Source organism: Diorhabda sublineata, chromosome 6, assembly GCF_026230105.1.
Source record: "Diorhabda sublineata isolate icDioSubl1.1 chromosome 6, icDioSubl1.1, whole genome shotgun sequence".
Lineage (NCBI taxonomy): Eukaryota > Metazoa > Arthropoda > Insecta > Coleoptera > Chrysomelidae > Diorhabda > Diorhabda sublineata.
This window is the reverse complement of record NC_079479.1, coordinates 28,085,031-28,111,134: the sequence shown is the minus strand read 5'-3', so window position 1 is coordinate 28,111,134 and position 26,104 is coordinate 28,085,031. Positions and strand designations below refer to the sequence as shown.

The 26,104-nt window shown below is 31.5% G+C and overlaps 2 protein-coding genes across 4 annotated transcripts; both read left to right on the top strand.

The window, feature by feature from the left end:
• The first annotated feature begins 731 nt into the window (after positions 1-731).
• On the top strand, positions 732-14,664 carry LOC130445131 (uncharacterized). 3 transcript variants are annotated; one of them, XM_056780649.1, is made up of 3 exons: positions 732-866; positions 8,606-9,406; positions 13,847-14,664. In XM_056780649.1, the coding sequence occupies exons 2-3, from the start codon at positions 8,627-8,629 to the stop codon at positions 14,291-14,293; spliced, it is 1,227 nt and encodes a 408-aa protein (XP_056636627.1). In that variant the 5' UTR covers positions 732-866; positions 8,606-8,626; the 3' UTR covers positions 14,294-14,664. The 3 variants fall into 3 exon arrangements, with proteins under 3 accessions (XP_056636627.1, XP_056636626.1, XP_056636625.1); XM_056780648.1 differs by lacking the exon at positions 732-866 and adding an exon at positions 4,239-4,450; XM_056780647.1 differs by lacking the exon at positions 732-866 and adding an exon at positions 4,714-4,786.
• Positions 14,665-20,828: 6,164 nt separating this feature from the next.
• LOC130445643 (cytochrome P450 6a2-like) lies at positions 20,829-26,104 on the top strand. The gene is made up of 4 exons (XM_056781395.1): positions 20,829-21,419; positions 22,658-23,362; positions 24,626-24,877; positions 25,783-26,104. The coding sequence occupies exons 1-4, from the start codon at positions 20,996-20,998 to the stop codon at positions 25,947-25,949; spliced, it is 1,548 nt and encodes a 515-aa protein (XP_056637373.1). The 5' UTR covers positions 20,829-20,995; the 3' UTR covers positions 25,950-26,104.

The window sequence follows — 26,104 nt, the reverse complement described above, 5'->3', positions numbered from 1 at the left end:
GTTTTTTACTCACTTATTTTATTTATAAAGTAACACTTAGTTTACTTAAACTATACACTAAGAATTATTACTAAACACTTATCTGATATTTAACATATAATAATTTATTCAAACATACCGTTTATTTGTCTATCCCGATTTGTTCGGGATGACATCAGATTATTTACTGACTTCTCGCTGCTAAAACAAGCTCGTATTTCTATCCGAAAGAAGTTCTATAATAATTCTAAAAGGAAAACAAACAAATAAATAAAAAGACCTTCCTAGAAATTGGTTAAAAAAAAACGATATAAACAAATCGCCACTGGGATAAAAACATGTAAAAATTCGTCGAAAAAAACTATTTACTCGCACCTAACCCATCGCGTATTACGCCGTGCGCTGGACTGAATTGAGCGAGTGTATCTCAGATAATTGATAATCCTGGAATAGCATGAATCGGAAAGTAGATGGATAATTTTACTTCACTGAGTTGTTTATTCATGTATAAATTTTTAAATTTAGATTACTATCATTTAAATTATGTAATTATCTTTGTTACTTGATTTTTTTTAGATCTATACAATAGATCAGCAATTGAGTACTAGTTGCATCTAACTGTGCTTTTATTAACTTTCAATTCACTTTAAATAAAAATATATGGTTGAAATATTTTGAATTGGATATATACTTAATTTTTATAAAAAGTTTTATGTACTTCTCTGTGATATTTTGCATTTTGATAACATAAAGTCAAAGCTTGATTAAATCTCTAATCTAATAAAATTGAGAATACTGATTGGAGTTTTTTTAATTACTTAACCGAATAGTTACTAGTGGATGGTAAAACTTAAAATACCAGATTTTGTTATAGATTTTAGTAAACGGTAAGTATCTATATCACTTAAATATCCTTATTGTTAGGTTAGGTTAATAAATCATCAGGCAATTACTAGTACTACTGAAGAATCGCGAAACTTTTCGAAATTATTGTCTGTTTTTTACAAAAATGGGTACATGGTTTAATTTTCCTGGCAATCCAACGAATGAAATAATTTCTATTCTTTTTCTTATATAAATGTAACAGTCAATGGGTATTAGAATATACAAAATTCGCATCGATTGAAATCATATTTAATATAAAACACCTGCACTTATACTTATACTAAATGTTATTTTATACATGACTTGTTGTTCTGTCTTCAAAACACGTAGACTCATTCCAACTAAAAGTGTGTTTCTCCTATAAGATTCCATATGAATCTTTAGACCGTCCATTCAGTTGATGTGACATCCCAAGAGTCTACAGTAGGGCTCTGCGTGGTCACCAAGCCGCTTTCAAATCTCGCTAAAAACGCAGTTGTTCATATCTGAAAAAACTAACTTTAATCTATGAAGAAGGTAAGCTGAAGCGATTCGTGAAGAATCTGTAGTCCGATAATGCCTAGCAAAAAAGGAAGCACCAGGGGCACCTCCCGACTCGGAAGCAGTTAAGTGGGTCATGGGTCAGTTGACCGAAGCCAGCCGAGTGTGAGAAGCATTTCTTTTTTCACAGCCACGTGTGTATTTAGTCGTAGATTTCGTATTAATTTTGGCGGTTTTTTAAATTAGTTTTATCATTTTTTACGGAGTTGAAGGGGTAAAGGAAGATTCTACGTTTAATTTAAATCTTTATTAAAATTTATTTCGAATTTTAATTTTAGATTTTCATTTTATGTTTTAAAAATTTACTTGCTGCGTTTCATTAACAATTTTCCTATAACAATTCAATTTTTTAATATAAACAGTTATTTATATGTTGCATAGGGAAGCATAAGAATTGTGGAAGGTCTTGAAAGAGGCGTGGCACAAAAAAGGAAACACTGATTAAGATTATCGACAAAAAATTCAAAAGTTCATGTACCAGTAACTTCGATAAACAGTAACCGGAAGCTGATATTGAAAATTATTAACAAAATTTCCAAATCTAATCATGCATTAACCTTCAAACAGAACAAATCTCAACCAATATTCTACCAGCAGTTTATTAGTAATTATAAAACCTATTTTTTTTTGTTCAAATAGGTACTTAAGCATTTTTTTTTGATCCCACATAATTTACCAAAAATTTTAATTACTGTAGAAATACTCGTATGAGCTTATCTAAAACCATAGATACAGAAGAAAACTACATATACCGGGTGGGCAACTAAGAACGGCTTACTAAGTTGGAATTTCTGAAACCTTTGGCTATATTCATACTGAAGACACTGTATACACTATCACTCACGATTTCACTGCCTGACGCGCGTTTCCATAACCAAGTTATCGTATTCAGAGACTGAAGGTAAACTAAAATCTAATGATAATGTGTTTTATACTGAATTTTCCCACCATCAAACCTTTTCCCGCGAGAAAATCTCCTTGACGGTAATCTTCACATTCAATCCTTGACTACTAAACTATAGAACGGGCTGTAAGGAATTGGCCCTTTGTCCCTCTTTAAGCTATTCTTACATCTAGCAATTTTAATGCTTTCAAATGCATCCAACAATTTATTATAAGATACATTTTTTAACAATTTTACATTATTAATATTTATGTCATGTTTATGACTAGCTCGGCAATGATCGGCAATACTCAATTTTCTTGTCCGTCCATATTTTAAATGAGCTATATGCTCTTTAAACCGGACAATACCGGATCTCTTAGTCTACCCAATAAGACCGGCCGTCGCCATATCTCAGGTATTGATTATACCGAAGCTCTAGGGAAAAGAATTATAGCAAAAAGTTAGGTTAATACATACGAAAAATACACGGAAATTAATTTTAGAATTATAGGTTCTCCACTAGAAAGCCTTTTTGAAAATATAAAATGATTTTTTTTTAAGTTTACCCAATTAACTGGCACTTTATATACGAAAATACGAATTTTTCATCACACCAGGTTTAGTATAACTCTTCAAATAAGCAGAGGGCGAGAATGGGAATGGAAAAATGCCTATAAGTCCGGTTCTGCTTAGCCAATTTTAAAAACCTCCATGTTGTTTAAAAGAGCTTTTGTGTAGCAACTCAAAATATATAAATTTTAAGCAATTTCATTAGTAACGTGAAATCTTAAGAAATGTGTAAACGGTAATTTTTTTCAAATGTTTATTCGGCTGAAAAATTCTTACACTAGCTTATCTGCAGTAATTTTAACTGCTCTCATAATAATCTAATTATTGCCGATATTGGCGTTATCTAAATGTAAAGCTAATATGTCTAATAATGAGAACAAATCATTAAATACACCATGTAACGAATGTAAGTAATTAATGGCGCCCTAGGTGTTCAAAATATCGTATATCATTATTATATATCCTCCTGTCGAGGACTTGCGAATTGGCAACTCGTTTCTTAAAAAGTGTGAATATATTTCTCGATTAACTGATTCATTAATGACCCAATTTGTATTCCTAGATTCCTACAACACACATTTACAAATCAACAACCTTGATGTCTACAAAATACGTGAAAGTATTTCAGGATCGTAGTGTATCCATATATCAGTTGCAATAATCCAGCCTGATATCAAAACATTGAACATTCAGACTCTGGTGTAGGACCATATGATATTAATGCAATATAAATATTATAACTAATAGAGATACATTGAACTTGTTCGCTGTTGCCAAACGTATAAGGACTTCAAAAAAGTTGTGTAGTTTTACAGTAAAATAACGTTTATTACTGATCTGTTTAGAGCTAGAGTTTATAGAACTTCAAAGGTGATAATTACAGCTTTAAAACATTATCTCTTTGATAACATTTTTAAAATAAAAAATCGAAGATATATAGCTTATAAAATTGAATTTTAGTTTCAAAATAATTATAACGAATAATAATTTAAAAATATCATTCTTAACCTGACTACTTAATGGAAAAAATTGCCTTAAATGCTCGTAAGCATTTTATTTTGTTTGTTATAAACAAATTCAGAAACAATCTGATATAAAAATTGTTCAAACGATTTTGAGGTGAGTTATAATTTTTTAAATAGAGTTTGGAATTACTTTCCGAACATTCCGATCACAGTTTCCAAAAAACACTAGTGTAGTACTTTTTCTATTTCATTGGCTTTATGGTTATTTTTAATTAAGAATGCCTCTTATATATCCGTTACATGTACAAGCATCAAAACATTCTGATTATGTCAAATTTTATTTTTCCTAATACGCTCCTGTAAGTTACATTGGAAATATAGCATAATTAAACACATTTTTACGTCTCCAAAACTATACTAATTAAAATTTGCATGAAATAGTGGAAAAAAACGAATGTACGATTTAATCTAAGATAACATATCCACATCTCGGAAATACTAGCAGTTTCCTGATTTATTGGAAAAGTAGGATTAATGATTATTTAGGTTATTATACCATAATATTGGTTCACTATTGCAAGAACTGTCGTCTAAAAACGTTAGGGAAAAGAAATATTAATTAAACGTAAGTAGTATTTATTAAACGAAACTTTCAGGGAGTGTTAGGTAGTTAACATAACCTAACTTAACGTTAACGATTTTTATAAAATGTTGTGCTTGTTGAAGAAGCTACTGAAATGAATTTTAAATTTTCGATACAAAAATATGGTATATCTAATATCAATGTGAGGAGAGATAGCTTTGATCCCAATGAGGGCAAACGCGGCTCAATAGCTTTCAATAAATGTTATTAATTGAAATTAGCAGGTAAAAAAAATTATATCCTGCAAGAACCACTGAGGGGTGAGATTGTCTTGCTAAGAAGAATAACTGAGTAAAGCGTGGTAGTAAAAGTATGGAGGTAGTTTTTTTTGTTTTAATTTTATGCGTGATATTGTTATTTTTTACTTATTCATTTTATTAATAATTAAATGAAAACGTATTACAAGTCTATTACATATTTACGTATTTAACCAATTTAATCGTAGGCTAGGTCTGGAATATTAGTTTGGAATAAAAAATTTCCATAAGAGGAAATTAAAGATTAAATGTAGAGTTCAAGGAGACGGTGCTTTATCTTGACGAATCTTGTGGATTCGCTATATCAAAATATATTTTAATTGTTGTTATAGTATAGTTCTTCCAATATCAATTGCAGAAGACGGTTATGCGAGGAACAATCAATATTTTGTAAATACGCACGGAACTCATACCAAATTAAGAAATGAATAACAATGTTTACTCCCATTGTAAAATTTGGTAAACATCTAATAAGCTGTCAGTCCACGTGGACTCATCATATTCACATAAAAAATGTATTTCTATTGGCGGAAGCTGTATGTACACAATTTCTTCAAAATATTCCTGCTAGACAGCATGCTATAAGCATTGGCGTTCATAGATTTCTTTAAAGAAATTTAGACCATGGGCCAAAAGACAATGAAATTGAGCAGTGTAGAGAGAATAAAGATAGGTATGAATTTAATGATGAAGATTTAGATATACAAACACAGCAGTTTATATAAGCAGAACAGGGGGGGGGGTGTTGCATAATACAGCAAAAGGTACCACATTGTTCAGAATACAGTTTAGAAATATTGTGTCAAGTTTTGTTAGCACACAAAACACTAAAAACTGAATAAATGGATGGCAATAACCGAATCATTGAGGTTTCGATGGCGACAAGAGTATTACCGAGGTATTAATAGACGAATGGGTTATAAAAAGTGCTCAGTTCACGTCTGGTACCCTGTTTAATTCAAACTCCCTTACAGGCAGGTACATTTTACTCGTCTATTTTCGTTTTGTAATTTAATATTCAGTTGTATCAAGTTAATGAGGTATAATAATGATTTTTTTTCAGTATTAGCATTTATAAAAGTATTTATAAAAATAATGAATTCATAAAATAAGATATCTACGCCTATGGTAGATAGATCAAACAAAATTGTGGGCAAGGATTTTTATAATCTGCAATTGATATTGGACGAACTATACTTTAAATATAACCATGACCTATGATATGATTTGGGTTACAATGTAAAAATGAAGTTTGATTTACTTGATTAAAACTAGAGTAGGAGGCGAACCTCAATAATAATTATCGAATAAGTTTAATGTGAAAAAAATGTTATATAGGTTTGCTTTCTATTATTAATGTTATTAAAAAGTATATAGGACGAAGCAAATTTGAACAATATCATGTGAGTTATCTCACATATTATCTCTGACATGATTTAAAGAAAAATAATTTATGTTACTGAATTTCAATAGAACCAAAACAATCGCCCTACTTCGCTCCTTTTGAGAATAATTCGAGAAGCTATCGAAATACAAAAACTTTCAAACTGTCTAAGCTCAAGAGATGATAGCCATAAATTACTGTCAACTTGGAAACACCTCTTTTCGATGCCACTTCGGCATACTCCAGTGCCAACAATAACCCTCCAAGAATCCGAACTCTACCACTTATAACTTGTGCCGCCAATAACATACTTCTCACGCGCGCCAAAAAGACAAAACATGCCAATAAGTCCCCTATGTTTACTTGACCTTCTTCCCAGTTAGTTCAAAACAAAAAGGATAGTGTTAGATTCTTTCCACGGTGCTCTCGATGGTAAGACCATTATCTCTTATTTTCAATTTAATCACTTTTCTATTTCTTGTTCCAGCTTTCACTTCCTCGGTGAAATTCCAAGGAGTAGGCAGATTGAGGCCTTGGAATCAATCAAAAACGGGTGATTCGTTGCGTGGAGTAGGAAGTTTCAGACCACGGAATCGTATCACTTCTTATCAATGAACTAATAATCACCCTACACCATCCTCTCTTGAGAATGGCTTCAATGCGGGAGCAAAACGTCAAGAATTTTCAAAAATCTAAAGCATTTCAACCCAGTTCATTTGTTCATAATCTATTAAGAAGAGTACTTTTTAGTGTTCGATTTTGCACAATCTCACAACTAAAACTCAATAAAAACCAAAATATTATAACATTAAAAATTACTTACGTTAATTAATTGATCTTTTCTTCTAATTATTAAGCTAATGGGATTCAAAAATCAAAATTCAAATTCACACGTGACATAAATATGTAGTGTGTTAATTCTTATTGCTATACGAATTATTTTTTTAATGTCAACTTTTAGCATAGATTCGGTTAAGTGTCTATGAATGACAGTAATAGATTTTGAATGAATGTTGCAAAATAGATGCGCTTCATTGTTTAAGGAATGTCAGAGGTGTCAGTGCTGGTTGTTCGAATAGATGTTGTGCACTAGTAGGAATTGTACCATTTTTAGAAGGAAAAAAATAGAAATCAAATTAGAGACGACGGAATCGAAAATCGCCAGATTCCGACAACCCTTTTTTTTATATTTAGGTCGTTGAAAAAATGTCATGTACAACGCGTACGAAAAATGAAATATTTTTGAATTTGATATATAATTTGTCGTATTTCTATTAAATGTATTATTTTCTACTTTTGTTGTATACTATAGTGTTTTTTGTAAAAAATTTTACGTTTTTTTTTTAAATATGGGTTATACTTTGTTAAAATATTATTTAATTGTTATATGAAACAATTAAAACTTCGAAGCTTTAGAAATATTTGAAAATTTTGCTCCTTCATTTTTTCTTTTGGACAGTTTTCAGTTATAATTCGATAAAACGACATTCATTAATTTTTAAAAACAAATAAAAATTTCCCACAACAATTCAAATACTGAAATTTCTCATTCTTACCATTTTTTGGTCTATTTCTATGAAAAGTTTCTCATTTTTGATTTAACATAATTAAAATATCGAAGGTATTTGAAATTATGAAAAATCTATTTTTCCCTTCATTTTCTGTTTTTTTCGCATATTTTCCTGTTGCGTAGTGATCCAGTTTTCAACTGACTGAATTAGGTATTTTTGAAAAAAAAAAATAAGGTTATGATTCGATAAAACGACACGACCCATCATTAAAGCTTAACTTTTCACTAAGATTAACGACTACGCCTATACAGGGTATTACGATCCAGAAAATTCATTCGTTTATGCTGTGGCATAAAAAAATTTTCTCATATGATCCCTCGTTTCTGAGTTATAGGCATTTAAAGTTGCGAAATCATAACTTTTTAATGGATGATGACGTATGTCCATGTAGTGTGTGACAACCTGTACAATCTAAAGATAACAAAAATTTATTTTTTAAAAAATGGGTACTCTTTGTTTAACTCGATCAAATTTATGGTTTAGGGGATATGTAGATTTTTAGATCGTTGTACATTCAAATAAAAAACCGTTCGCCATAAAGAGACATTCTGAAAACAATTATCACAAATTGTAACTATTTATTGAAAATACTTACAAGAGATATTAAAACACAATCAAACATTTCTAATTGAACTGCATACATTCATAACTCAGAAACAAGAGGTCGTATGATATTTTTTTTATGTCACAGCATTATTTTCACGTCATCTACTCACTCCCGAATTTTTTGCATCACGTCCCGGAATACCCTGAATAATACATGAATAATAAATGGTATCATGTACTACTGAGGGATTTCTATTAGGCAGTGTAGTATTTTTTTAGTTTTAGTAGTTGGTTACAAAGCAATAAATTTTCTAGTGTTCAATTTGTAATGATTAATGTAATAAATAATAATGAAAATTAAGCATTTTTATTTTTTCAGAAATTTTGTAAATCGGTTAAAATGGATTGTGAAGAAAAACTGAAAAGATGGTTAAAACGACTTCTAAATATGGATAAATTGGAAAAATACAACTTTATTATTGAAGATAATGATGATAAATGTAGTGGCTACATGAGTCGCATATTTTTCATAACTATAAAACAAAGAAGTGGATCTCCTAGGCTCAATTTAGATTTAGTAGTCAAAATAGGAACGACCGTTAAAACGGTTGGAGATACTTTTAAAATTGATAAATTCTTTTTGAGAGAAAACTTAATGTACAATAATATATTTCCAATATTTTCGAAATTGGAAAAAGAAAAAAATGTAGATGAGACATTCGATTCGTATCCCAAATATTACGGTCATTTATTCCTCGAAAATTCGCAAATCATTGCATTTGAGAATATAAAGAAAATTGGTTTCAAGCTTTGCGACAGAAAAAAAGGGATGGACTTACAACATTGCAAATTAGTTCTCAAAGCTTATGCTCAATTACATTCTCTCACTTTCGCACTGAAAGATCAATATCTAGAAATTTACAATAAGCTTATTTCTGAAACAGATGACATTTTTGTTGACTTGATGTTATCGGAACATAGTAAGCAGTATATGCAAACTCAAAGAGACGAAGTCTTGCAATGTTTAAAAGAACATGACGAAAATGAATTGTACGAAAACTATAAAAACGAATTCGAAAATATAGTAGATACATGCATAGCGATTTTGTTGGATAAAGATGATCAAGTAGTTTTCCTACATGGGGATAACTGGAATAATAACTTCATGTTTAAATACGAGGTAAGATATTTTTCAACTGTTTCCTACATACAACTTAGTACGCTAAAGAATTTTCCTCTTATTCATTTGTAATGTTAACACTTTAACCAACTTCCAATCTACCAGTCTAAATTTCAATAGAACGTCCCTATGAATTATAATAAACATAACTGTTCGGCTATATACTTTTTCTACTTTTTAAGCAAGATATGTAATTTTATTAGCTTTGAAATCGATCATTACCATAACGAGAGCAAATAGAGAACTGATCGAAATAGATTACAACGAAATTGCTACCGTTACTTTAAAGTACAAAAAATATTGCCGATGGTTTATCGTTGATGAGGTTTAGTGAAATTATAAATAAAAAAACGAATGAATTTACGTTGTTACATTGCATTGTTAACATAATCTCTCCTCCGTAACATATTAATCTCGGTAAAGTAAATATCTTGTTAACTTCGAGTTAATTTGGTTCCGCCAAGACGGTTCTCATACCAACACAGTAATTACAAAATTATTTGCAATTTTGTTCAGTCAATACATTTAAAAAATGTTGAAATGTTTTGGAAAAAGCTACAAATTTTATTGTAATAAGGAAAAAAATATTACTTTGTAGCTAAACAGCTGAGTCTGTTTACAACTACAACATATATACCAACATTTGCTTATAAATCGCCTTTATTGTAAGTCTCATTTTTTATCCAGTTTCTACTACTTAATTTGCAGTCTTTCAGGTAATTCAATAGTTTCTTTGGGTCTTCTTGAAGTAGCTTTTTCAATGAACGTGGTAATTGATTCATTTTTGTTCATTGTCATATTTTAAACAGTCAATTACAGTGTTTCACTGTTAATTCACTATTACACATCCTGCACGTTGATTTGTGATTTTTCGCTAATAGGTACTCATGTTTGATACGAGTATGTTCGCTTCTTAGGTGGAAAAGGGTCACTTGTTCCCTTCTACCTATATTGCTGGAATTATAGCTGTGATAATTTTTAACGATTTCGGAAGGTTCTGATTTGCATTTATTTGCCATTTTTCTTAAATTTTCTTCTTAAAAATGCTTTGAAATCGGTATATACTATATAGTTACTCTTCACTGATTGCTCGTTGTTGTATGCATTTTTTGCTAATCCATCTACTCTTCCATTTCCCTCTATTCCGTGGGATGGGATGGAACCCACATGAAATTAACATTTACCTTGTTGTTTCTGTGAGTGAGTAGCTTCTTCTTAATATGAATGGCAAAAGGATGGTTGGGATATTGTTGGCAGATTGCCGTTAGTGAACTTTGGGAATCTGTTATTATGAGGATCCAATTTTCTGAAATTCCTTAAGCGCTTCTAGAATAGCAAACAGTTCCGCAGAGAGGATATATGTAATAGGAGAGAGTACAAAAGATTTTTGAAGCATCTGTGTACTTACTTGAGTTTCTTAAGAATTCTTGTTTTATTACGTTTGTTGGTTTTTCTGATTTATTGAGATGGGTAAGTTCTAGGTCTATAGTAGAGAGGGGTCTCATTTTAATATTTATAAATGTATTTTCTTTACCTAAATAGAATTTTTCATTTGCAACTTGTATAATTCTTTCAAGCAATAGATCATTTATCATTTAAAATGAAAATAAAATCTGTTCTAAACATCCAAAAAATTCTCATATTTGTTTGTAAAGGTTGAATGAAGAGTTCTAACCTAACAAAGACATTTTTTCATTTCCTTCCAAGTCTATACCCTTAGTCCCGCTATGCTCTATATTTTTTAACCGTTCCAAACAATGTCTTCTTCTTCAAAATAAATAACGTTCACGTTAGATAAACATCTCTTGCAAATGAAACTTTGGGGTTATGAAACAGGAAAAAGTTACTGACGGCCAGATCTGGTGAATGTAGTCAACCAATTAGAAGTTGAATTCGTGATTTTAGCCATTACGATCACAGAAGTGTGAGAAGGTGCGTTTTTTTTAATGTGGTCGGTTCTTTGCAGTTTCTCCCTTTGCCCTATCCAGCTGATGAAACCGTCGTTGACTTTTTTGAATCAGGTTCGCATTTTACAATCTACTGTCTTGACTGTATATTTGTTGCAGGGGATTAGTAGTGGGGGATCTAGTTTTTATCTAGAATAATGAAATGATACCAAAAATCCGATTCATCTTGCTTACATTGCTAGTTTCGATCTTAATTTTTCAGACAGTATATGGCAAATGCACCTTTTGATAGAACGACAGCCTTTTCTATCTAAGCTTAAATCGACAGTCATTGAATAGCATTTGGTAAATTCTTTGGATGATATGGCTGCTCTAGTTTTTGGCTGTCTCAACTATTTATTTACAACTTGATTCCTAATTTATCTATTTTCACAAAAATCTATACGACGATTTTTTTAAACGATTGTCAAACAGAAACAAAGCGTCCAATATGACTAAAATTTTAGTTTTTAGTGAGAATTTTTCAATAAAAGCGAAAAAAATATTTCTCAACTCATAAGTACTCACATCTCCAGGTTGAGGTTGGAAACTTTTCAGACTATTCTCTTATCTATAAGATTTATGTGAAATTTTGAAATATGACCGAAACACTCCGATAATATCAGGACGAATAGAGGAACATATTCAACGCTAGAACATGTGGGAAGCCCAGGGAAAGAACCAGGTGATCAGGATTAGAGGATGTGAAAACAGCAGCAAGTAAATAGAATTGAAAGACATAAAAAATATTAGTCTAGACAGAAATGTGTGGAGAGAGAGAGTGCTGGATAAGATTACCGATATACTTAACTCCATGTAACAATTTTACCTGTAGGCGTCGAAACCTCAAGGATTTAGTAAATAAGTAACATGAACAACAAAATGACATACAGAAACTTTCTACATTTCTCGATTATTATGATGATCAAACAATATCGCAAAGTTGAGAATACGTGACTGTGACTTATAATGATATTTGTAACATACTTTACCACGAATGAAACTTATAGAGATGGGCAGGTGAAAATTGCGATATCGTGGTTAACAATATTTTAGTTCTATTCAACAATAACCAAGAAAACGTATATCCAAGTCGTATTCTGTTTAAATACGTCTAAAACGAGGAAGCAAATATGCCACATTGATGAGGCATCAACCAAACTATAATTTATGTAATCTTTCTGATGCCAAAGTGGTAATCACCAACATGAATCATAGACTCCATCTAGATCATACGAAGACCAAAATCTAATACAGAACGTTCTCCCTTTTTCAAGTGAATATATATGGACCTAACTGTGTTGCTTTAGAAATCTTCAGAAACCCGCAATCTGGGCACGGGAACCAGAAAAAATAGTAATTTACAACAGTGGCAAGGGATATAGATTATATTAGTTACTATTTTCAACCCATTATCACCGGTGAATCAGACAATATTACTCTGTACCTTGATGGATTGGAGCATGTATGGTAAAATACCCAAAGTAGCGTAATACTCAGAGAAGACTTCAATTCTAGAGCTGTTGAATGGAGATCCGAGGAGACCGACTCGAGAGGGCAAAAAACGATGAAATCGCGGACCTGAGAAGAGAATGCTAATGCTTACGAAGAACACAAAAATAAACGAAACAACTAGAATAAAGTAGATAGACGTAAAGATGAAGAGCGAGCAGTGTGTAGGCATCTCAGTCTAGTCATCAAAAAGTGTAAAACTTCGTATTGGAGAGCAATCATGCGCCGAAGTTGATAACGATCTTGGGGACTAAGGTATAAAATTGTACTAAAGAAACTCGGCAAGTATGCTAAATCGCCACCATGAGACATCAAGACAGAGGAGAAGTAAATTACTGCAGTGTACATGTAGAGAGACAAATTCGGTTGACGGAATACCTCTATTCGTAGAAAAACTGACTTCAGCAGGGCGATTTATGAAAAATCAGAGAGCATCAGGATCAGATAATATTCACTCAGAAATTCTCAAACTTTTGCAGAAATAGGTCCCTCATTACTACTTCACATATATAATAGATCGAGATCATACGAATACCAAAATCTAATATAGAACGTTCTCCCTTTTCCCACTAACGTAAAGACAATATAGAAATTACAAACGTTATGAGGGTCCCATGGTTTATCTTGTCTAGTTACTTCATTTTAAAACCGATATATTCTCAAAGTCTGTGATATTTCTTATTATGTTTTATGTTATAAACACCTCACAAATATAACACATAACTATAGTTACACATTTTCGCGATGTTTATATGAGCGGAAAGTGTGCAGAAATCTAATCGTAACTAGAAATCAACTAAATTTTATCACCATTAACGGAATAATTGCCCAAAATACTTATAAGATATGCAGAAATAATAAAAATAAGATCACATTTAGTACTTTCATGAATACATTCGTAAAATGTGCGCATGAGAACTTAAATATTTGCAAACATTCCCAGGTCAACAATAAAACTTTTTTGTTAAGTGTATGTTTTCAGGAAGGTGCTCCAGCGGCAGTTTCGATTGTGGACTGGCAACTGTCGTCTATTCGTTCGCCTGTGTTCGATATTTCAAGATTCTTATTCAGCGTGTGTCGTAAAAATGAATTGGATAAATTAAGGGAATTACTGAAATATTACTATGATTGTTTTTCCGACCATCTAATTAAACTTGGAAGCGATCCAGAGAAACTATTTAGTTTTTCGGATTTTAAGAGACATTGGAAAAAATATTCTCAGTTCGGTATTATAGGAAGTAGTATGACAATGAAATTGGCAGTACTAGACGAAACAGAAGCCCCATCTATATCCCAACTAGAATGTGGAATCGACTACAATGATACATTCAATATTGTGCTTTCTGGTAAAGAACTATATTACCAAAGAATGAAAGATGCTGTAACCGCTTATTATGAAATGAAAAATGATGTGAATTTTTTAGACTAAGATAAATATGTTGTACAGAAGATTTCTGATTACGTTATTTTTTAGTTCATTTGTAATGGCAAATAAAACACTAAACTTTCTTCTTATTCACCTTTACTACATCATTAAACTATAAACCAATAAGTAGTGGACTGTATTTACTATTTAACTAAATTGTACTTTGAAACTAAAACATTTATACACTCTTGCTAATTGACATCAACCAAAATGCATAATATATAAATACATTATAAGATAGTAGCGCGCTAATAATTACACGCACGCTACCAAGGCCAAAAAGCAAGTGTTACATTTCTTTTTCTATTTATCTTTTTGCCCAGCGCTAGCCGACGGCGACAGCAAAAAAAGGTCTAAAAATAGAAACCACAATACCACGGTAGCCACGGTAACAAAATTCAGTATATGCGGCGAACAGATTAATAACAAGACAGAAAAATACATGTATACGAGGTGCGTTCACAACATATGTCAAAAGCGTTTTTTCAATAAACATACACTCTATACTTAATTTAAATCTTTGTTTTCCTTGAACCGTAGGTAAAAGCGTAATGTATGGTTAACTTATGGTAAGATATAGCAGTGTATTAGTCTTGATCAAGTGTTTGTTCAGATCAAATCTTGTGAAAAGACATTTTACGTTAAGTTTTTAACTCAACCCTTTTAATACTAGTTTTTTATTTTCCAAACAAAAAGGGTAAATTATGACTAAAATGTCAAAGAAAGTAAAAATAAGAATATTCTACCCCTCCTGAAAAAAATTTAAATGTAGGGTCATTTTCGGTGGTAGGACATATACTTAAGTTGGAACTATATGGAAAACTTTTTTATTAGAGGTTTTATGAAAAAAAGTTATTCTTAATAAAAAGTTCCGCATAGTCCAAAAGTTATAATGCATCCATCAGATATCAATTTTTTAAAGCAGTATACGAAGTATGTCAAAAAATTTGAATATTGAATTTGAAATTGAATATTCATGATATTCGTTTTGAATTCTGCGCTCGGATCCAAGGAAAGAATGATAAGGACCCGTTGTTTACAAGAACTTTAATATTTTCCAATGAGGCAACATTTTCCTCAAAAGGAACCGTCTCATCACAAAATTATCGCTGGTGGTATAACAGTAATACAAACTTTGTAATAAAAACTCTTTTAAAACAAACGTATGGTGTGGTGTGTACAAAAATAAATTAGTTGAACATTTACAAATTTAAGAAAATCAAGTGACTTTTTGTCCGAACTTCTGTTACAAGAACGTATGACAATTTGGTTCCAGCAAGACGGTGCTTCCATCCATAGTACTCATTGAAAATATGTTTAATGGGAAGGTGATTCACAGGTATTCAGATATTTTTTGGCCCCCTAGGTATGCTGATTTGACTCCCTTTGACTTTTTTATGGTGTTACTTAAAACAGCAGGTTCATCAGCTAGATCATATGATGATGTAGACCATTTGGAGATTATTATTTCTGAAGAATGCCAGAAAACTACTCTAAATATGAAAGTAAAACAAGAGTGTGACAAAAGAACAATTAAATGTTTACAAAGAGACAAAACCTGAATTTTCACAATAAATGGTTGTAATTGCATATTTGAATAAACTTTTAATTTTTACTTTATAATATTTTTCTGAATTGTGAAAAATAAAGATACTTTACTATTACACAAAATTCAAATTTTTTGACAAATCTCGTATACTGCTTTAAAAAATTGATATCTGATGACTGCATTTTAACTTGAAAAGTTTTTCATTTGCTTCCAACTTAAGTAGACACACTGTATATCCGACCGGTGTTTAGATGGGACACATATGTCCCACTGGTATTGAAATGACGATATAAAATAAAGTGAAAAGTTCTGTTTACTAGTTCAAAAGAATATTTATTATATGATACCCGATTACAATATTTATGATACACCTTTTTACGTAGAATACAACGCAAAACAGCTCTTGCAGAGTGCAATTTTGCACATTGCGCACACAGTTTTTTTTCGCATTTCCTTATTTTGCTTTACACAGCGAGCACATCTTTTCGTTGGTCATTCCAACGACAAATGTTATTCATCATGAGTTTTGTTGGATGGAAGGTCGCCCCGATTCTTTTGACAGTTGCATTTTCTTTTCCTTGTGCCATCATTAATTCAGCTAAGGAGACAATGAGTTGCAACAGAGACATTTTCTTATGTTTCACTTCTTGAAATATTATATGTGTATTTATAACCGCCGTCATCAAAAGTTTATAAAATACCTTTTACCACCACTTTGTAGATCTTCTGTCAAAGTCATGTAACAATATCTTTTGGTCAGACAAATATACTCCTCCCATGAATCTGTTGTAATCGGTAATAGCAGTAGGACAATTGGTCATGCTTTTTTCTTCATCTTTCTGTTTCACGTTTCACTTGTGTGGTGCCTGGGAAGTGACAGGAAAGGATTAAAACCTCCTTTGAATCTCGCTATTTTGCTGCTATAGTACCTTTTCTATTTTGAAGAAATTCTGCATCCCCTTGCAGTTTTTTATCGGCATATCTCTTCTACAAGATATGCATGTTCCAATAGGAGGGGAAGATATGGTATCAATTAGTTGAACACTTGTAAAAAACCTGTCAAACGTTAATGTTACACAACTTTATATATAAGTGTCATAACATCACCATCTGTATTCATATCTTTTCCTGAATATATATTCCGATCATGAGTGTAGCCCATAAAAGCGCTTCTTTCCCACACTTTTATCCCACGTTTCATCGGTTTTACGGGAAAGATACTGTTTGAGGCTAGACGACCTTTGATTTTAGCCATGGATTCGTCTAAGTTAGCAAAGATTTCAGGAAAAACTACTTTTTTCCCGTCTCAATATTTCAGCGCTGGTTGGTACATCGGCATATGAAATCAGAAGGCTTCATAGAAATACTGATGGGAAGCACTCTGGCTTATTAGATTATCTGTTTATTTGTGCTAATGTTGCAGATGAACGGTTTTGGGAAATATGAAGCCGTGGCTCAAAATCTGGAGCAATATTTGACCAAATAACATTATCAGTAGTTTTATTTATTGGCAGTTTCCTCGTTATCGTGTACTTTCGTTTTGATGTCTGTCTGGTGAGAAATTATCAGATTCCGAGTCAGCCGATGATTTTGAAGAATGATCAAGATACGATAGCTTTCGTTTAGGAACCCTGGTTTGTTTTGAAATTCCTGGATTTTGTCCCATCTCTTCACAACTATCACTGTCAGAGCTGCTAGGCACATATCCTTTATTTGCATCTAAATCCTCCGATTCATAACTTGAGTCTGGTTCAATCAACAATTTTAATAATTCTTCGTTTGTCAATCCTTTCCTACGAGCGTGTCTCATGATATTTGAAAGACTAAAAATAGAGAATTGATGTTCCTTGAGAATTGGGATTAGATATTTCTCAAGTACCTGTGGGACAATAATAAATGAATAATTATTTTAAATAAATTGCTTGATTCGACAAAAGAATTATTGATTTTTGGCTAAAGTTGTGATAAATAGACTCAAGGAGTACCAAGAAAGGGTAGTCGAAGAATAACAAGGTTTCAAGAAAGGGAGAAGAACTACGGATGTCAACAGGCGAAATCAAACGAAATATTTTATTTCATACAACTAATGAGACAGAATCTTTGAAATAATCAACAGATTTTTTTTGTGTATATTTATTTGAAGGCACATGTTTTTCGGCAACAAGTTGATGTGTTACCGGATCTAATAACTAGTGAAATTCTCTACTTTTATCGTGGAAATGGGTATTAGAAGCTCTTATTTAAAACCCGCCTCGGTATATCAGTTTTGAGTTCGGAATACTTTGATACAATAGATTAATCTGAATCTGAATGGGAAGAGCGGCGATTTTGAAAGTTCAACCATCCGCACTTTCGTTTTTAAATAAAAATAAAACTTTGACATCATTTTATTTTTTTTTTTTTTTCACTTTCCATTTATATTTATCTGAGTAAATACAATAATCGATCTTAGACTTTTTTTAGTTGTCATCTTTACAATCATATTACTTACTGAAGAAAATATTCTTATCTAATATTAGGGAATACCCAGATATTCAAAAATGTATTGAACCTACAACTGAGAAAATAGATAGTGTTTTATCTTTTTTTCATATCTAATATTCAATTGGATAAAATTGATCGAAAACAAATGTAAACATTTCATTTGGAAATCCCAACTTCACTTTTTAATTAGACACATGATTAGTGTTGGGCACTATTCACATCTTATTCCGACAAACAGACCTCGATACACCCTGTCAGGAATACTTATATGACAGAAATTTATGCTAGTGGGGTTCTGAGTATACACTCTGCGACATAGATCAAAGAGGACTCGACTATGCAAGAAGGTCGTGTCGATTGAAAAATACTCTTGAGCTTAGAAAGTAAGCTCCTCTTGATCAAACATAAGAAGATGATAACTACTAAAGCCTCGAAAGCCCTGATGGTGTTCAGAGACTTCACAGGAAAGATTTGAGGTTATAATCAAAATCTGTCATCGTTGTACACGACTATAGTAGGACCGATCATTACTAAGAGCCCAAGAATCAATCTGTCGAAGTATTAATTTGCCCCCAATATATACTGTAGAAGTAAATAGAAACAATATACCATATTAGAAATAAACATTGATATTAAATAGTATACATGCAGACCTTAACAACAACCGAAATAACTGGAATAGTATATTAATGGCTCAGAACAATTTGGAAGTTTATGTAAGACACCAGAGAAATATATGTATTTGAAAAATGTATCCATTTCATTTCAAAAAGGAATTATTGCAAAAAATAGATTTTCAACTAGTCCTCTAATCTTCAAAGTCATAAGCCCAAGCTGGTCTGAGACTGCTTAGTTAAGTTAAATGGGCTAGTTTAAAAAAATGAGAATCTAATGAGCTCCAAGATATACTGAAATGGAGAGTAAAGAAATATCTTGATATCTTGAACTATCTATATATACATACGAGTGTTTGAAAATTTTCCAACTTCAGGATGAAGATGTCAGCATTTGTCAATATATTTGCGCATACGTAAAAAGATTCTCACTAAAATTTTAGTCATTTCGATCGCTCAGTTTCTGTTTGTTTGACAATCGTCAGTCGTTGTGAAGGTTTTCATGAAAATGAAACCAATTCATATAGAACTGTCCGTAAATATTTGATTTTGGAAGACATTACGCCTTTGAAATGAGTTAGACATTGTGTATGAGGAGCTGCGCAATCTTTTACTATCGTAAAATTTTAGATGAATTCATATGTAGCCCCCTCTGTTTGACTGACTACGAGCATTCTGCATAGTCAAAACCTGCGACAACTTGCTCTAAGTTTGAAAACAGTTCCACAAATGGTACCTACTTGGCGACAGTCGGATTAGGATTAAAGATATAGAAAAGGCTATCGGCATATCAAAAGATCTCATTTGCCATAGCTAAAATTCACAAAATGAACTTCGAATTGGTTGACTCGTATTTCCCAGATTCAGTGAAATTTTCTTGGTTCCTAGCCTCAACGTTTCACTTACAGGAGAGGGACGATGAAAACATTAGAACATCGCTAAAAAAGGAATGAACTTAAAGGAGACTATGCTGAAAAATAAAAATGATTATGGAAAAAATGTCTTTTCTCTCTTTTCGGTTGGAAACTACTCAATCAACCATCGTTTATTCAAAGAAAATGTTTAAAATTTATTAAAACATATCTAGGGATAGGGAAAATAGGTCAGCATGCGATTTTTGATATTCTATTGCTAATGAGCTGTACTTTTATAATTCCTCATTAAAACTACATACTAGTCATGGAGGTATGAAGAGAGGGCAAGTACTTGAACGTCATCTAACATTTCGTAAGTGATTTATTTAGAAATTACTCAATTTGTATGCTCATATCCAAAGCTTGGGAAAGTTACTGAATAGTATGGATCGTAGACGTACGAGGTGACGAAATTTGTTTATGCTCAATAACTTGAGTTATGCTTACAAGAATTTCTATCATAATAATAACTCAACCTATTTTTCATTATGGATTGAAGATAAGGGTAACTTGATTTTTGTATAAATGCTATTAAAACTCGTGAATTCTGTGAAAACATAATCAAATATAAACTCACTTTGAAATTGGAATTCGCACTCTAGCACACATGTTTTTCATTTGGTTAAGACGAAATTATTATTATTATATTAGAAGGGAAAAGCTGGTTTCAAAAAGGGTGAAGTTGGAAAAATCGGCTCAGTAAAACCGGAGTTATGGGTATTTTCCCACAACAAAGTTCCATATTTCCCAACTTTTTATTCATGTAGATATACTATATATATTAAATACTTATACGCGGAGTTGATTGAAAAACAAGATTATTGATGTAGCTCAATTGGATTCATTTCATGGCTTTTTGTATTTTTCATTCAATCACTTCCTCTAGCGGTAGACATACAAACTTAAAATAATTTCCCTACTCTTGTCGAGGCAATATCTGTTAAACATAGTATTGCCGCAACTGTCATGTAAACTGTTTTTGATATATATAACCGAGATATATTCTCTTTAGGACACTCGGTACATTCTAATTTGCATATTTTTTAGATAAGGGTTATCATCTGGTACTCATTTAAAACGATTCGCTCATAAAAATACACTGAATATTCCTACCCTCAGTTACTCAGTTTGTAGTTAAGTTAAAATGGATTTTTTCAGTATTATTTTAATCACGTGTATAATCGTTTTGTTGTTTTATATCTTTTTGAAAAGGCATTTTTCATATTGGGACAGAATTGGCTTAGACTATCTAGAGCCTCGATTTTTTTTTGGAAATACGAAAAGTATATGTGACGGAGTTTCTATGAGTGACACTTTTGCAAATATATACAAGGAAATGAAATCTAGAGGATACAAACACGGTGGATGTTACTTTTTTTTCAAACCGATTTATATACCAATCGATTTGGATATTATTAAAAACATTATGCTGACTGATTTTGAATATTTTTTTAATCACGGAATATATCACAACGAAGAAGGAGAACCGATGACGGCACATTTATTCAGTTTGGAAAACGAAAAATGGAGGAATCTACGTAAACGTTTAACTCCCACTTTTACTTCAGGTAAGTTACTCAATCTCATACCAACACATTTCATGTACAGACACCAGATAATATTAATTCTTTATATATATAAAATAAAATATTTTCATTCAGTACTTGTTTTTCCATGTTTCAATAAACTGAAATCATTTTTTGGGGAATTATAAAAATCTGTGTGCAAGATAAGAGTTACGTTTGCACACAATGAAACAAAAACAGCATCGTGAAGTGTTTCACAGAAATAAAGCCGATTTTTTGCGCCGTTTCATAAATATGGACGAAACATTGGTCCACCTCTTCACACCCAAAACAAAATAACTATGAAAAGGGAGAATCGGCTTTAAAGAAGGCAAAGTCCGTTCTATCGTTTTTTTTTTTTTGGAAGCGCGGAGCATAATTTTCATTAACTATCTCGAAAAAGGAAAAACCATCAATGGCGAGTATTATGCGAACGTATTGCAACGTTAGAGCGAAGAAATCAATCAAAAATGGCCGCATTTTGCTAAGAAGAAAGTGTTGTTTCATCAAGACAATGCATCAGCAAAATTAATGAATTAAAGTTTGAATTGCTACCTCATGTACCCTATTCGCCAGATTTAGCTTCCTAGGATTATTTTCTGTTTGAATAAATTGCTCGGTCGTCATAAATTTGCCAACAAACAGGCGATATTGGCAGTTGATGACTACTTTGATGAGCTTGACAATTTTTATTATAAAATCATAAATAATCAGCTAGTTTTTCATGTTCAGGGCGCTTTCAGGAGCAAGTGTTCTTTGGCGTTACTTTGAATTTATGCCACTTCCTCAAAACTCGTCCCAATATATCAATTTTGCGATCGGATTTTTTTTGCATGCTTATTATTATCCTTCAATTAACAATAGATTGGTAATTATAATAAATTGCTGTTTCAACTTTTATTTATTGGAAAATGAATATTCCAAGAAACAAATGGAAACTGTTTTGAAAAATGAATTTGTACCAAAGCTTCCAGCAAGAATAATTGTAGGAATTTTTGAAATTAATGTATTGGCACTGGTTCTTATTAAATATTTAATATTTCAAATCAATCCAACGTTTTCAGGCTCAAAGATTCCGTTATTTTAGTAGATACATTCATACAAACGAAGTTACACGTATTATAAAGTGTATAAAGAGAAAATTATACGTAATTTTTTATCAAATATGTATATTTTGTTAATAGTACTATATAGAAGTTTAATTTAGTAAATGGTTGAATGTGACGTCAATTTGATTTTAGGAAAACTGAAAATGATGTACTCTACACTCTTTTCTTGCTCTAACAAACTGAAAGAAGTCCTAGACCAGTATGCAGCAATACAAGATCCAGTCGACATCAAAGACCTGATGTCACGATTTACAATCGAAGTTATTGGTTCAGTTGCTTTTGGATTGAACACAAACTCTATAAATGATACTAATTCCGAATTCATGCAAATAGCCAATAAAATTTTCGACTCTGGTCCATTTTGGGAGCGGTGCAAAGAAATCGCCATATTCATGCTTCCACAAAACTTTTTGAAAGCAATCAAGTTTAAGTTTGCCCATAGAGAAGTTGAAGATTTTTTTTACAATATGATAAAACGTACCGTAGAGTATAGGGAAACGAAAAATGTATTCAGAAAAGATTTTATGCACCTATTACTACAACTTAAAAATAGAGGGAAAATATCGGAAGACAACCTCATTACTAGACAAGAAGGAGAAGAGAAAGGTCCAGATTCCATTACTATAGATGAAATGGTAGCTCAGTGTTTTATATTTTTTGCTGCTGGATTCGAAACATCAGCCACTTCACTTACTTTTTCATTATTAGAATTAGCTATAAATCAGGATATTCAAAATAGGTTACGGAAAGAAATTTTATTTACAATGGAGAAAAACAACGGTCAACTCACTTATGACGCTATAATGTCAATGAATTATTTGGAACAAGTAGTTTCTGGTAAGTAGAAAATTATCTATACACTTAAAATTATGACAATATTTATTTATTGATAAATCACTAAGAACAAAAATGGAAATTCCATTCCTTGTCTGGCTTGGCAACTGTATTTTCTAATCTATCAAAATTTTCTTTATCAATTTTGAGATGCAAATCTCAAGCACTTATATATTAATTTTTAACAATAAATACATAAACTAAAAGGCGTCAAAGTATTGCTCTTTTTATGTTGAAAGTTTCAAATACATTTTGAGTTAAAAGTATAAACACGTCTAACCATATGACAAATGTGTATCCGCAGTAAAAATATTCGGCAACTGGTTCACACAACAGTATACATTTTTTTTAACACGTTAATTATAATTTTTAATTTTTTTTAATATAATTTTTTAATATAATATAATTTTTAATATAATTTAATTTTAATAGAAAATCGATACAAGTAACAAGTAAAAACTTGACATTTCGACCCTTTATCAAAATATGACTTCACATTGACAATTTACGTAATTATATTAATCAATAGATCACCTACAACATGAATTTCAAAATTCTTTTTTATTATTGACAGCTTTCATGATCCATTGTTTATATGTGAACATTTCTAAACAGTCTCTTTTTCTTGAATTTTATTCAGTTTTATGAATTTTCGAATCTTTATAAATGAATATATGATTTTTTGATATTTAGTGCAGTTTTATTAATGACCTTTTAGACTATTTTCAAAATACTGACATATCTGTCTTATGTAAACAGTGTTACAGTCAATAAAAGGTACTGGATATTTAATAGTACCACTTCTGTTACTGGGTGTTGTAGATTCTAGTTTAGTGAAATATTTGGATAATGTGTTTGATTTTATAACTTTTGCTAATATCATATTTCTCCACGATTTAAAACGCCTCTTTTGGATTCGTGTAAGTATCAGGTAGAAGGTTTTTGGTTTTCCCCAAATTAGGGTATATTGGGGAGGGTTAATTTAATTGTATATTATTTGGACATTAAGAAGGTTACTTCCTGTGTCAGGTATCGGTGAGCGAGGTTTGGATGGATTATCGTTTTATTGAGAGAATTTGTTGGGCGAAATGTTTACCTGTATTAAGTATTTCTCAATACAGGGTCACATGAGATCCTTCTTTATATATTAGACTAAGAACTCATCATAGACCGCAATCTTTTGATTTAAAATAATGCGCATTACAAACGTAGAATAATAGATACTATATTGTAACCAAATATAATATATGATGATTATTGTTGTAGAAGCCCTTCGTAAACATTCGCCTGGTCCGCTATTACCCAGAGTTTGTACCAAAAACTACAAAGTTCCAGGTACCAATGTGGTCATCGAAAAAGGAACAAGAGTTATAATTCCTGCTATTGCTATTCATAATGATCCAGAAATTTATCCTAATCCTGATGTTTTCGATCCAGAGAGATTCAATGAAGATAATAAAGCAAAAAGAAAATCTTGTTCATATTTAGCCTTTGGTGAAGGACCCAGATATTGTATAGGTATGGTTTCTAATTTGCGATAGGTGTCTACAGAATAAAATTTATTGATTTCCACCTGATGGAGTGACAGCAATTGAAGTACAATGAAAATATTGCGTTTCTTTTGTATTCAAAACTAAATGTATATGTCCTATATTCTGTAAATTCTGAGGGCAGTTATATGACAAATGTAACCGATATAGCTGACGGGCACATGTTTGTTTGAACTTAATTTTTCCTATCAATTTTATCGCGGATCATAACCTGATCAAAGTTTAACATTCAAAACTTAGAAAAACCTAATATTTTTATTACTTCAGTTAACTTATATTTTTAAAGTTCTTATATATTGTATAATAAGTATTTTGATAATCATTATTGAACAGTTATCAGTGGTTTACCACCCACACGAAGATTACAACAAATATCTCGAACAATAACCTATTTTTATATCGAAAAGAAAAAAATTGTAGAAATCGAAGGTTTCAGTAATTATACTCCTATATGGACGGTTGGTATGGGAAAAAAAACGTCCCTACGTTACGGTGCTGATCATATTCATTTTCTCTTTCGTTCGAGATACTTTATCTATAAGGCGCATGCTTGAGAATGCGCAGAACCGAGCTGGAATGTCGGAGAATAGAGAAATCGTTGCCATTCTGTCTTCCTTAGTCGGAACACATTCCACTTATAGAAACTGTGCAATATCTACTGCAAATAACGTAGTATATTACATGTTATTTATACGTTAACGTTTCTATTATTTCTATAGTAGGTATGTGTTTATGATATCGGAGACAAAGTCGAATCGTCTCAACGAAAGATCCTGATTTTGTTGAATGATTACATTTATAATTTTTCTAACACTTTCAGCGTTAATATGAATACTAACTATATGTAATTAAGTGGTAATTAATATTTTTCAGGTTTCCGATTTGGTATGATGCAAGTTAAAGTAGGGTTAGCTGTGATATTAAGTAACTTTAGGGTGAACGTTCACGAAAAAACTCAGCTGCCAATAAAATATGCTTATACTAATGCCTTTATTTTAGGAGTAGATGGAGGCGTTTGGTTAAGTGTTTCTAAACTTTGATAATACCTATATGTAATATATGAATATACTTTGTAGTTTCACTTTTAACCAATTTACAGCTTCATATAAGCGAATTCTAAAGATGTGATAAACCTATAAATAGTGCTGCTACTTTTAATTTATTACGTATAAGTTAATTATGTCCAAAAAACAAA

Bases quoted from the DNA above. Each gene is read 5' to 3' on its own strand.
- LOC130445643 (XM_056781395.1), top strand. From the start codon at position 20,996: ATGGATTTTTTCAGTATTATTTTAATCACGTGTATAATCGTTTTGTTG. The intron at 23,363-24,625 runs GTAAGTAGAAAA...TTATTGTTGTAG, and splicing joins TTTGGAACAAGTAGTTTCTG to AAGCCCTTCGTAAACATTCG. The intron at 24,878-25,782 runs GTATGGTTTCTA...AATATTTTTCAG, and splicing joins AGGACCCAGATATTGTATAG to GTTTCCGATTTGGTATGATG.
- LOC130445131 (XM_056780647.1), top strand. The intron at 9,407-13,846 runs GTAAGATATTTT...GTATGTTTTCAG, and splicing joins ACTTCATGTTTAAATACGAG to GAAGGTGCTCCAGCGGCAGT.